At 46.7% G+C, this 12,869-nt stretch overlaps 1 protein-coding gene across 2 annotated transcripts in view; it reads left to right on the top strand.

Annotated features, from left to right (window-relative positions):
* Nucleotides 1-12,869, top strand: part of cpamd8 (C3 and PZP like alpha-2-macroglobulin domain containing 8) — a 126,329-nt gene that overhangs the window by 8,173 nt on the left and 105,287 nt on the right. The window contains exons 1-5 of one of the 2 annotated variants that reach the window (XM_080213172.1): nt 4,127-4,633; nt 4,968-5,119; nt 5,223-5,245; nt 8,910-9,075; nt 9,611-9,663. In XM_080213172.1, coding sequence (XP_080069298.1) covers nt 4,554-4,633; nt 4,968-5,119; nt 5,223-5,245; nt 8,910-9,075; nt 9,611-9,663 — 474 coding nt within the window. In that variant the 5' untranslated portion in view covers nt 4,127-4,553. Of the gene's footprint in view, nt 1-4,126; nt 4,634-4,967; nt 5,120-5,222; nt 5,246-8,909; nt 9,076-9,610; nt 9,664-12,869 lie in introns of those variants that run through there. The other variant, XM_080213173.1, reaches the window with a different exon arrangement.

The raw sequence follows: 12,869 nt of genomic DNA, 5'->3' as shown, positions 1-12,869 counted from the left end.
CAGAAGACTTTCAACAAGGTCTGATATAGCAGACTACTATTGTGCGTAATGTTTTGAAATGGATAGAAAGCTGGTTAGTACACAGGAAGCAAAGAGTTGGCATAAATGACAATTATTCCTGAATGGCAGTCAGTGATGAGTGGGATTCCACAGGGATCTGTGCTGGGGCCCCAAACTGTTCACATTATATATTAATGTTTTGGAACAAGGAACTAAATGCAATACCTCCAAATTTGCAGATGATACAAAATTGGGTGGGAGGGTGAGCTGTGAGGAGGATGCAGAGATGCTTCACTTTGATTTGGACAGGCTGAGTGTGTGGGCATTTGCATGGCAGATGCAGTATAATGTATAATGTGGATAAATGTGAGGTTATCCACTTTGGTAGCAATAATAGGAAGACAGATTATTATTTGAAAGGGTGCAAATTGAGAGAGGTGAATACTCAATGAGACCTCGGAGTCCTTGTGCATCAGTCACTGAAAGTAAGCATGAGTCGCTGAAATAAGCAGTAAAGAAGGCAAATGGTATGTTGGCCTTCATAGCAAGAGATTTGCATATAGAGATAGGGATGTTTTGCTGCAGTTGTAAAGGGCATTGGTGAGGCCACACTTGAGGATTGTGTGCAGTTTGGTGTCCTTATCTGAGGAAGGATGTTCCTTGCTATAAAGGGAGTGCAGGCTAATTCCTGGGATGGCAGGTGTGTCATATGAGGAGAGACTAAGTAGGTTAGGATTATATTCACCAGAGTTTAGACGAGTGAGAGGGGATCACATAGAAACTAATAAAATTCTAAGAGGGTTAGACAGAGTAGATTCAGAAAGAATGTTCCCAATGGTGGGTGAATCCAGAATTAGGGGTCATAGTTTGGCAATGAGGGGTAAACCTTTTAGGACTGAGATGAGGAGAAATTTCTTCACCCAGAGAGTGGTGAATCCACGAACAGAGGAAGTAGCTGAGGCCAAAACATGTGATTTCAAGAAGAAATTAGATACTGGGCTAAAGGGATCAAGGAAATTGGGGGAGGAGCTGGATCAGGATTTTGAACTTGATGATCAGCCATGCTCATAATGAATGTCAGAGTAGGTTCGAAGGGCTGAATGGCCTACCTACTTCTATTTTCTCTGGACATTCAGAGATGTTATGCACATTCTCCCAGTGTCTGTGTGGGTTTCCTCTGGGTGCTCTGGTTTCCTTCCACAGTGCAAAAGACGTGCTGGTTAGGTGCATTGGCCATGCTAAATTCTCCCTTGGTGTACCCGAACAGGCGCCAGAGTGTGGTGACTGTGTATAGTTCTGGTCACCCTATTATAGAAAGGATATTATTAAACTGGAAAGAGTGCAGAAGAGATTTACTAGGATACTACCGGGACTTGAGGGGTTGAGTTAAAAGGAGAGGGTGGATAGACTGGGGCTTTTTTCTTTGGAGCGTAGAAGGCTGAGGGGTGATCTTATAGAGGTCTATAAAATAGATCTATGAGGGGCGTAGATCAGCTAGACAGTCAATAACTTTCCCCAAGGGTAGGGGAGTCTAAAACTAGAGGGTATAGATTTAAGGTGAGAGGGGAGAAATATAAAAGGGTCCAGAGGGGCAGTTGTTTCACACAAAGGGTGGTGAGTGCCTGGAACAAACTGCCAGAGGTAGTAGTAGAGGCAGGTACAATTTTGTCTTTTAAAAAGCATTTAGACAGTTACAAGGGTACGATGGGTATAGAGGGATATGGACCAAATGTGGGCAATTGGGATTAGCTTAGGGGTTTTAAAAAAAGGGTGGCACGGACAAGTTGGGCAGAAAGGCCTGTTTCCATGCTGTAAATCTCTATGACTAGGGGAATTTCATAGTAACTTCATTGCAGTGTTAATGTAAGCCTACTTGTCACACTAATCAATAGACACAAACTGAACTAAATGACGCTAAGTTCGGGAGGAAGCAGTGTATCCAGGAACAGGTAGAGTGGGAATGGGCACATTGCTGGAAGTTGTGGATTTGAGTCAGGAGGTCAGGGAGGAGTGAAAGTTGATATGAGTTGAGAGAGATTGATCCAGGGATCGAGAGGAGTTGGAAGGTGCCTTGAATAGTGCGGCCTCTGGGACACAGTATTTAGGAGCTATCAGACACCCAGTCACTTGGGGTAAATATTTTGCTGGGAATGTACTATCAGCCCCCAAACAGTCAGGGAGAGATGGAAGGGTAGATATCTAGGCGAATCTCAGAGAAGAGTAAAAATAATAGGGGATTTTAACTTCCCCAACATTAATTGGGATTGTCAAAGTGTGAAAGACTTAGAGGAAGAAAATTCTTAAAATACATCCAGGAAAACATTTTGAGCCAACAAATAGAAAGTGCTAAAGAGGGGGTGGTACCAGATCTAATTTTAGGGAATTAAACTGAGCAGGCTGTAGAAGTGTTCGTGGTGGTGGTGGTGGTGGGTGGAGGGGGTGGCATTTCAGTGATAGTGACCGTATCTCAGGAAGATTTAAGGTTGTTACTGAAAAGGACAAAAATGGACTGGAAATATGGTTGTTGAACTGAGGAAAGGCCAATTTTAATAGAATAAGACGGCATCTGGTCAAAGCAGACAGGGAGCAGCTACTTGTAGGAAAATCCCAGTGGGAGTCATTCAGAAAGGAAACAAAGTACAATGCCAACATGTTCCTATAAGGGAAAAGGTGAGACTAACAAGTCCAGACATTCTCCACCTGGAAAGGCATGGGTTGATTGGGGTTAGTCAGCATGACTTTGTCAGAGGGAGGTCATGGCTGACAAAGTTGATAGAATTTTTCAAAAATGTGATTGAATGTGTGAATGAGGGAAGTTCAGTTGATGCAATTTGTATGGATTTTAGCAAAGCCTTTGACAAAGTCCCACATGGGAGACTGAGAAAGTTGAAGCACATGGAATTTGGTGAGATGGATCCAAAACCAGCTTAGTAATTGGATACAAAGGGTGGCAGTAGAAGACTGTTTGAGTGACTGGAGGCTGGTATTCAGTGCCGTACCACATGGTTATTGTTTGTAATATACATAAATGATATCGATGAAAATGTGCGGGGGATGATAAGCAAGTTTGTAGGTGACACTTGGGAAACTGATCAAAATGGTAAGAGCCCATGGGATCCAGGATCATTTGGCAAAATGGATCCAAAATTGGTTTAGTGGCAGAGGGTGATGGTGAAAGGTTGTTATTGTGACCTGTGTCCAGTCGTATTCCGCAGGGATCAGTGCTGGGTCCCTTGCTGTTTGTAGCATACATTAATGATCTGGATGTGAAAGTGGGAGGTATGATCAGTAAGTTTGTAGATGACATGAAAATAGGTGGTGTGGTAAGTAGCAAGGAGGATTATAGGAGGATATAGATGGCTGGCATGGACACGATGGACCGAAGAGTCACTTTCTGTGCTGTAGATCTCTGGAAATAGCAATCTGCCAGAAACTGAAGAAACAGAGTTAACGGCTGGAATTTTCTGACCATTCGTGTGTGAGGGATTCTCCAGTCCTGCTGCAGAGAATGAAGATTTGGCTGAGGGCCAAATTCTCTGTCCTCGCTTGCGGCAGCTGTGGGCGTGAACGGTGGAAAATTCCAGCCATCATTTCGGGTCTGTGACCTTCCTCTTGTGATGTGGAGATGCCTGCGTTGGTCTGGGGTAAACACAGTAAGAAGTCTCACAACGCCAGGGTTAAGGTCCAACAGGTTTATTTGGTAGCAAACGCCACTAGCTTTCGGAGAGCTGCTCCTTGGTCAGGTCACCTTCCTCTCGCCACAGAGACTCCCAGACATGCTGTAAATGTCCAACACTTTCCATTATTTAAGTACGTGTTCCTGGGGGTCTGGTGCCCACAGAAAGAGGAGCGTGGAGGGGAAACTCGCTCATTCTGCTGCCCCTGATCTGTTCCGCTCCAGATTTTGCTGAGGGTCGTGCCGTCTCTGTCTTTCTCCCAGCGCGGCGAGACCGGCCAGGAAATTTGCTGCGATTTAACGAGCGCAAAGTTAGCGGCTGAGGGGCGGAGGCGGGCTGGATTTTCCCAGGCGAAGAGGTTATTGGAGAAGTGAGTTGTTTGAAGTGTCTGAGCGGTGCCATTGCAGTCCAATGCCGAGGCTGCCTGGGCGGAACCAACCAGACTCAAGCAGGGCTGAGCGCAGAAACAAAAGCTTTGACATCAAAGCAGAATTCAATCCGCAAACAACGGGGGAAAAAAAAACTTTTTCAAGGAATGCACTTTGGCAGCGCGCGTGTGGGAAGCACATTGTGAGCAAGGCCGGAGCGAGGCTGCAACTTCTCAATGAAAAACTTCCCCAACTTTGTTACAAGGAGCAAGAAGTTAAAATATCCAGGAGAGGAGGGGGGAGAATTAACTCACAATCTTGGCTGCACTTAAGAAAGGAGAAGCGAGTGGTCAGGGCGAGGTGGAGGTGCCCTGTGCGTGTGTGTGCCTCTCTCTCTCTGGGGGTGTTCCGGGAACTCCATGGCTCACTCTCCGCTTAGCCTGTGAGCAAACTTTGCAGGATTTGAAAATCAGTTTCCCTCCCCCCTCCCCCTGTTGACTGTGTGGAAATGAGGCACATCAGCCGCTACTGGTGGATTTTATACAATTTTGTGGGCTACTGTTGCTTCTGTCGTTGCCAACAGACACAGTAAGTTTAGCTGAGTATGTATGTGTGTGTATTTGGGGGTGGATGAGGGGATTTACAGTGATGGGGTTTGCGGTGATGGGGTTTACAGTGCTGGGGTTTGAGGTGATGGGGTTTGAGGTGCTGGGGTTTACAGTGCTGGGGTTTGAGGTGATGGGGTTTACAGTGCTGGGGTTTGCAGTGATGGGGTTTGAGGTGATGGGGTTTACAGTACTGGGGTTTGCAGTGATGGGGTTTACGGTGCTGGGGTTTGCAGTGCTGGGGTTTAGTGGTGCTGGGGTTTGCAGCATGCACAGTGTGGGTGAGATTTACGCAGACTTTTCCCACTGTGTTCTAGGGGTTACCTGGTGACTGCTCCCTCAGTTTTCAGAGCAGGGATAGAAGGGGTGATCAGTGTCACAATATTCAACCCAGTGAAGGAGACAACAGTGCATGTCCAGCTGGTGGCTAAAGGGACAATTGTCGCTCATGGTCAGGGCTCCGTCTTGGGTAAGTGTCCCTTCTGACCAACTTCTTCAATAACAAATTATTATTTTTGTGAAACTGATTGTGGAATAATCAAAAACCCTCCTCATTTTGTGTTTTGTTTCAGAAAAAGGGAGAGTCACATTAAAGGTAAGAATTCAGCCGAGACCTTGGGGAAGTTTATTTCTGGTGAAACCGTGTGAGTTTGCTCCTTTTTACTGTTCCCCATCACTGTCACTCCCTCCTCTCTCACTCACAACATGTCTCTGCTTCTCACTGTCTTTCTCTAATCTCTTTCTGGCCCTCTTATTTGAAATCTCCTTCTCTGCCCCCTCCTCCACCCTCCGGTGGCTTCATCTCCATCTGTCTCACCCTCTGTCTGCACCCAGCTCCCTCTCCCCACCTCCGATACACCCCAACCTTCTCAGGCTTGTTCCAGATCCTCCTTGTGAAATCAACCGAGAATCTGAACGTATGCACTGACTTTCTCTCTCTGCCCCAACTTCCCTGACCCCCCCAACCCCCATCTTCCTCGACCCCCACATCTTCCCCGACCCTCCATCTTCTCTGCGCCCCCTCTCTCCACCGCGCCCCCTCTCTCCCCTGCCGCTCCCCCTCTTGCTGTGCTGCCCTCCCCTGTTGCCCCATGCCTGCCCCTTTTGCCCTGTGCCCACCCTGCGCCCCTCCTGCCCCGCGCCCGTCCTTCTTGCCCCCCCCCCCCCCCCCCACCCACACCTTGCCCTGCGCCCTCTCTTTCCTGTCTCCCTCCTACAGGCAGTGCTGGGCTGCTGGCCTTTACTGACCTTCCGTCTCAGTGTGAATTTGACATGAGGAGCTCATTGTATTCACATTGAGCTTGCTGGGAAAAACCTGCGACTGATTTTATGAATGAAATTTCAGCATCTTTTGGAGAAAGGGACAAATTGTAATGTTTCTGCTGACTCTCTGAATTCATTAGAGAATGTTTGGCCATCACCTGATATCTTTCCTGTGGTTTGCAGAGATTTACTTGGAGACGGGAAAGCAGACGTTGCCCCTTCAGAGAGTAATGAGACAGAGCAGCTGAGAGAGAGCACACACTTACACAGATTTTAGGCCTTGCTTGTACTGTAGTGATTGAGGACAGTGAGGCAACTCTGTCTGATTGAAATCATGTTGAATGAAGTGGGTAAAAGACTTCACTTGCACATTGTGTGCTGTTAGATCATTCCTGCTGTTCCTCAGTGAAGCCTTATTACAAAACCAGTGATCACTAATGGAAAGTGCAGGCCCGGACTTGGATGTTCGATACCATCTGCAGAACTTCCCCGGCATCAACCCTCTGACAGTGCAACGCTCCCCTAGCATCGACCCTCTGACGGTGCGGCGCTCCCCTGGCACCGACCCTCCGATGGTGCAGTGCTCCCCTAGCACCGACTTACCAACGGTGCGGCGCTCTCCAGCACTGATGGTGCAATGCTTTACAGTGCGGCACTCCCTCAGTTCTGCATTGAGCCAGTTCTGCTGGCAGGAGGGGCTGACATATGATTTATTTGAGGAAAATCATTGAACTGGATCTAAGTCTGACTAGGGTCTTGGGTTTGCTGAGGATGGCTGCTCTGATGTACTCTTGTTTTCACTGGCACCAGCACACTCAGACCGGCACACTGGCACTAGCGCTGGTACTCTGGCGCTTTGTGACCAACGCTTAATGTTACTGATCTGGCCAGTTGGAAGTATTTGTGAGTAAGTCTTGCTATAGGTGCCTCATTTTACCCTGGGTGTCTGGACAGCTGTACAGGACCCTGTTCCTGATCCTCATTCAGCCCCAACCCCTTGAGTAATGACTCTAAATTAACACTTTCTCTTCCAGGTTCTATGTTCCAAACTTCCACATTTTCCACTGTGATCCCCGGGTGCTCCCTTCCCTGACGCCCTGATGTGTGCCATGGGCTTTCTCGGATTCTGAGGCAGGCATGCAGCTCACCATGCAGCCATGACTGAGATGTTAAATTGTGACTGGGTGGATGTAAACAATCCCACGCTCAGGACAGGAAAATTAATCGCGTCATGTCGAGAGGACCAGAATACAAGAGCAGGGATGTACTTCTGAGGCTGTATAAGGTTCTGGTCAGACCCCATTTGGAGTATTGTGAGCAGTTTTCAAAGGAAGGATGTGCTGGCCTTGGAAAGGGTCCAGAGGAGGTTCACAAGAATGAAGAGCTTGTCGTATGAGGAACGGTTGAAGACTCTAGGTCTGTACTCGTTGGATCTTAGAAGGCCGAGAGGAGGATCTTATTGAAATGTACTGCGAGGCCTGGATAGAGTGGATGTGGAGAGGATGTTTCCACTAGTAGGAAAAACTAGAACCAGAGGGCCCAACCTCAGGCTAAAGGGACAATCCACTAAAACAGATGAGGGGGAATTTCTTCAGCTAGAGAGTGGTGAATCTGTGGAACTCGTTGCCACAGAAGGCTGTGGATGCCAGGTCACTGAGTGTCTTTAAGACAGAGATAGATAGGTTCTTGATTAGTAAAGGGGTTATGGGGAAAAGGCAGGAGAACGGGGATGAGAAAAATGAATGGTGGAGCAGACTCGATGGGCTGAATGATCTAATTCTGCTCCTATGGTCTAATCCTGATGTCTTGACTAATATTTATCCCTCGATCAGCATCACGACAAAAACATTATCAGTCATTCTCACATTGCTATTTGTGGGATCTTGCTGTGTGCAAATTGGCTGCAACATTTCCTGCATTACAACAGTGACTATACCTTTCATTAAAGAAAGGCAACTCTTCTCTCCTGTCATCCTGTGTTTACTTTGCCTTTTGTTGACCTGTTCTTGGTTAGAGGAGCTACCCTAGACATCTACAAACAAAATTCCAGACATGAGAACATTATGAAAAGTTTTACTTTGTACTTTTTGTCCAGGATTACTTTGTATTTAAGAAAATAAATGATTTGAGGAAAAGCTCTGAGCTATAATTCTGATCCAGGAGCAGACAGTTAGTCTTGGCCAATTGGGAGGGATCTGCCTCATGGTCTGATACTGCAATACTGGTTTCTGCCATTAGAGGTTCCCAGCGAGCCAGTGAATAATTGGTGTCTCTGTAGTGGATGGATACAGTTCCTCAGCATTACAATTTGCTGCATAGATCTTCATTGAGGTGAAATAAGCAATTGATTTTTAATCTCTAGGTTATATGTTAAAAATCTTGTGTCTGCATAAACTTCCTGTGAATGTTCTTCATTGTAAATTCCTACTGACACATGTATGATGTTAACAGTATATGTCAACATGTCACGCTGTAATTACACCCTCCTCCTGGTGATGGCTCTGTACCACCTCAGATTTGCTCTCTCAGCCCCTCAGCCTGAAACAGACAAACTCTCGCTGCAATCAGCAAGTCCCAACCTGCTGCAAATTTCATGATTTCGTCTGAGTAATATAAAACAGAATATTAAAATAAGGATTCCAGGTATAATTTAGGGCAGAATTATTTTGCCTTTGAATTATTATCCCTGCCCCACTATCTCCTTAAGTCCCTGGCACTCGCTGGGATACAAGAGCACTGATAGACAAACACTTTGCTGTGTCTCAGATGATGACAGACAGCAGCCCAGTGAGTGTGAGTTAATCATGTATTGGATCACTAGGAATGTGATATTCTCATCTGCTGTCAGCGTGAGTCTCTGGGGGGAGAGGATTGTTCAGTCAGGATGTTGGGATTGGTGAGTGGGTGGAGGATCTGAGAGTTAGGGTTTGATCTGGGGTGAGAATACAGTCCACAATAGCCTTTCCTCTTCTAACCTCTTCCTTTTGCCTCCGAAGGTACCCCCTGGGGTCAGTGGACAGGCTCAGTTAAAGGTTTGGGGGAATCGCTATCTCGCCGATGATGGCTACATCTTTCACAATTCCACGACTGTTACCATCGATTCCAAAGAATCTTCTGTGTTCATCCAGACAGACAAACCAGTCTACAAACCCAAACAAAAAGGTACAGCTTACTTCACCCAACTCCACAGTCAAGACTATTGGGAGGGAGCGCCGCTGCGTCGGAGAGGCTGGGCGGGGGGAGCGCCGCTGCGTCGGAGGGGCTGGGCGGGGGGAGCGCCGCTGCTTCGGAGGGAGCAATTTGATCTTGAGCCACATAAGGAGATATTGGGACAGGTGACTTTCTTGGTTAAATATATAGGCTCTAAGGAGGAGAATAAGGTCGAGAGGTTTAGGGAGGGAGTTCTAGAGCTTGGGACCCAGGCAGCTAAAGGCACGGTCACCAGTGGTGAAATGGTTAAAATGATAATCAAGGAGCCAGAATTGGGGGAGTGCAGTGAGGGTTGTGGGGCTGGGAGGCTGGTTTACTGTGTTCCATTTTGGGCACTGCATAGAATGAGAAAAATTTAACGTGGGGTGAATTTTCAATAGATTCACTGGGTATTTAAAAAACAATCTCAGTAAAAATTGAGACAAAATCTGTAAGGATGACTGCAATTTCATTCAGTGATGCCTTTTTCCCTCTCTCCCAATCGCAGTGCTGATAAATGTGTTCACAGTCACTCCTGACCTTCGACCCACTAATCAGAAGGTAAGCTTTCTCTCTCTCCGGCTCTGATGTTTTTTCAGCGTTAGAATTGATTAAAGTCAGCGAGGTTGACTTATGGAAGCAGTATCTCTGACCAGTTGCAGACAATAAGAAGTCTCACAACACGAGGTTAAAGTCCAACAGGTTCGTTTGGTAGCAAAAGCCACTAACTTTCAGTGTGCAGACAAGATACCAAAAGAAGGGGCGGCGCACCGAAAGGTAGTAGCTTTTACTACCAAATAAACTTGTTGGACTTTAACCCGGTGTTCTGAGACTTCTTACTGTGCTTACCCCAGCCCAACGTCAGCATCTCCACATCAGTTGCAGACAAGGCAGCAACTAGTGGATTGTCAGAACCCTGTGCTAGCAATGAGGGGGATGCCAGGATTCCTGCTGTCATTCACTGTTTAGTAACCCCTGGATCAGAGAGGTTTCCTCCCCCCAAGTGATGGGACAAACTCTGTAAGTTGCTGTTCTGGGACAGTACCTGTGCCCCAGGACTGTATGTCACTTGGATCCCCTTTCTGTGTTCTCTTTCTTGCACCAAATTTTCCTGACTGTTTCAAATTGTGCTGGAGTTGTCTACATGGACTTTAACAAGGCCTATGACAAGGTACCACATGGTAGTTGTTGCGTAAGATTAAATCTCACTGGATCCAGGGTGAGATACCTAAATGGATACAAAATTGGCTTCTTGACAAAAGCCAGAGGGTGATTGCTGATGACACCAAGATTGGGGGAATGGCAAATTGTGCGGAGGGTGTGGAGAGTCTGCAGAAGGATCTAGATAGGCTGGGCGAATGGGCCAGGAAATGGCAAATGGAATTTAATGTTGGCAAGTGTGAGGTGGTCCACTTTGGTAGGAATAATGGTAGGAAGGACTATTACTTACGTGGCGAAAAACTGCAGCAGGCGACGGTGCAGAGGGATCTCGGGGTCCTTGTGCATGAGTCGCAAAAACCCAGCCTGCAGGTGCAGCAGGTGGTCAGGAAGGCGAATGGGATGCTGGCCTTCATAGCAAGGGGGATTGAATATAAAAGTAGGGAGGTCTTGCTGCAGCTGTATAGGGCATTGGTGAGGCCGCAGCTGGAGTACTGTGTGCAGTTTTGGGCGCTGCACCTGCGCAAAGATATTTTGGCCTTGGAGGGAGTGCAGAGGAGGTTTACAAGGCTGATACCGGAGTTGAGGGGGTTGAGCTATGAGGAGAGGCTGAATAAACTAGGCTTGTACTCGTTAGAGTTTAGAAGAATGAGGGGAGATCTCATTGAGATGTATAAGATGATGAATGGGATGGATAGGATAGAGGTGGAGAGACTCTTCCTGCTCAAAAAAGACAGTAGGACTAGGGGGCACAGCCTCAAGATAAAGGGGGGGCGGTTTAGAACAGAGTTGAGGAGGAACTTCTTCACTCAAAGGGTGGTGAATCTCTGGAATTCTCTGCCCGTTGAAGTGGAGGCTGCCTCGCTAAATATTTTTAAGACGCGGGTTGATGGGTTTTTGATAAGAGAGGGGATTAAGGGTTATGGGGAGAGGGCGGGAAAGTGGAACTGAGCCACAACAGATCAGCCGTGATCTTATTGAATGGCGGGGCAGGCTCGAAGGGCTAGATGGCCTACTCCTGCTCCTATTTCTTATGTTCTTATGTTATTGTAGTGAGTTATTTTTCAAACTGGAGGCCTGTGACCAGCGGTGTGCCTCAGGGATCAGTGCTGGGTCCACTGTTATTTGTCATCTATGTTAATGATTTGTATGAGAATATAGGAAGCATGGTTAGTAAGTTTGCAGATGACACTAAGATTGGTGGCATAGTCGACAGTGAAGAAAGTTATCTCCAATTGCAACGGGATCTTGATCAATTGGGCCAGTGGGTTGATGAATGGCAGACGGAGTTTAATTTAGATAAATATAAGGTGATGCATTTTGGTAGATTGAACCAAGGCAGGACTTACTCAGTTAATGTTAGGGCGTTGGGAAGAGTTGCAGAACAAGAGATCTAGAGGTACAAGTTCATAACTCCTTGAAAGTAGAGTCACAGGTGAACTGAGTGGTGAAGAAGGCATTCGGCATGCTTGGTTTCATTGGTCAGATCATTGAATACAGGAGTTGGAATGTCTTGTTGAGGTTGTACAAGACATTGGTAAGGCCATACTTGGAATACTGTGTGCAATTCTGGTCACCCTATTTATAGAAAGGATATTATTAAACTAAAAGAGCATAGAAAAGACTTGTTAGGATGCTACCGGGACTTGATGGATTGAGTTATAAGGAGAGGCTGGATAGACTGGGACTTTTTTCTCTGGAGCATAGGAGGCTATGGGGTGATCTTATAGAGGTCTATAAAATAATGAGGGGCATAGATCAGCTAGATAATCAATATCTTTTCCCAAAGGTAGGGGAGTCTAAAACTAGAGGGCATACATTTAAGGTGAAAGGGGAGAGATACAAAAGTGTCCAGAGGGGCAGTTGTTTCACACAGAGGATGGTGAGTGTCTGGAACAAACTGTCAGAGATGGTAGAAGTGGTGGGTACAATTTTGTCTTTTTAAAAGCATTTAGACAGTTACATGGGTATAGAGGGATATGGGCCAAATGCAGGCAATTGGGATTAGTTTAGGGGTTTTAAAAAAATGGGTGGCATGGACAAGTTGGGCCGAAGGCCTGTTTCCATGCTGTAAACCTCTGACTCCTCACTCGCGCTCTTGTTTGGTTGTCTTTCTGAAATGAGTTAGTGACTGTTGGTTTATTTTATCATTTGGAAACTCTCAGGTGAGTCTGATCCAGGTACACTCACACGCAAACTCCCCTCCCTCATGTTGTTTCAGTCCTCTTTCCAGTCTCGATCAGAGATAGCAATTGGGAGTAGGAGCAGCAATGGGCCATTCAGCCCCTCGGGTCCTTTCTGCTACTGAGCCTGGACTGATTTTCCCACTCCCTCACACGGGGGGAACAGAGTTCAGCTGGATTTTGGGAATTCTTGCTCTATCCCCCTCATCCACTATGCCTCCTGATCCACGGAATGGGTGGGAACTGACCTGTGCTGTCAGTTTAAGCTGATGGGAGCACGTTCCCTAACTTGGGTTGTGGAAGGGGCCCTTTGGAATTGTCTGGAGTGTTGCTCATGGTGATGTTGCTGAATATCCAGGAGACTAATTGAAGTTCTGAACTTGAGAGGATTGGGAAGAAGGTGTTTCTGGTTAAAGTACTGGCTTC

This window comes from Carcharhinus amblyrhynchos, chromosome 26 (assembly GCF_965287045.1).
Source record: "Carcharhinus amblyrhynchos chromosome 26, sCarAmb.v2.hapA, whole genome shotgun sequence".
In the NCBI taxonomy this organism is placed as follows: domain Eukaryota; kingdom Metazoa; phylum Chordata; class Chondrichthyes; order Carcharhiniformes; family Carcharhinidae; genus Carcharhinus; species Carcharhinus amblyrhynchos.
The sequence above is the reverse complement of the archived record's forward strand: the minus strand, read 5'-3'. Positions and strand labels throughout refer to the sequence as shown.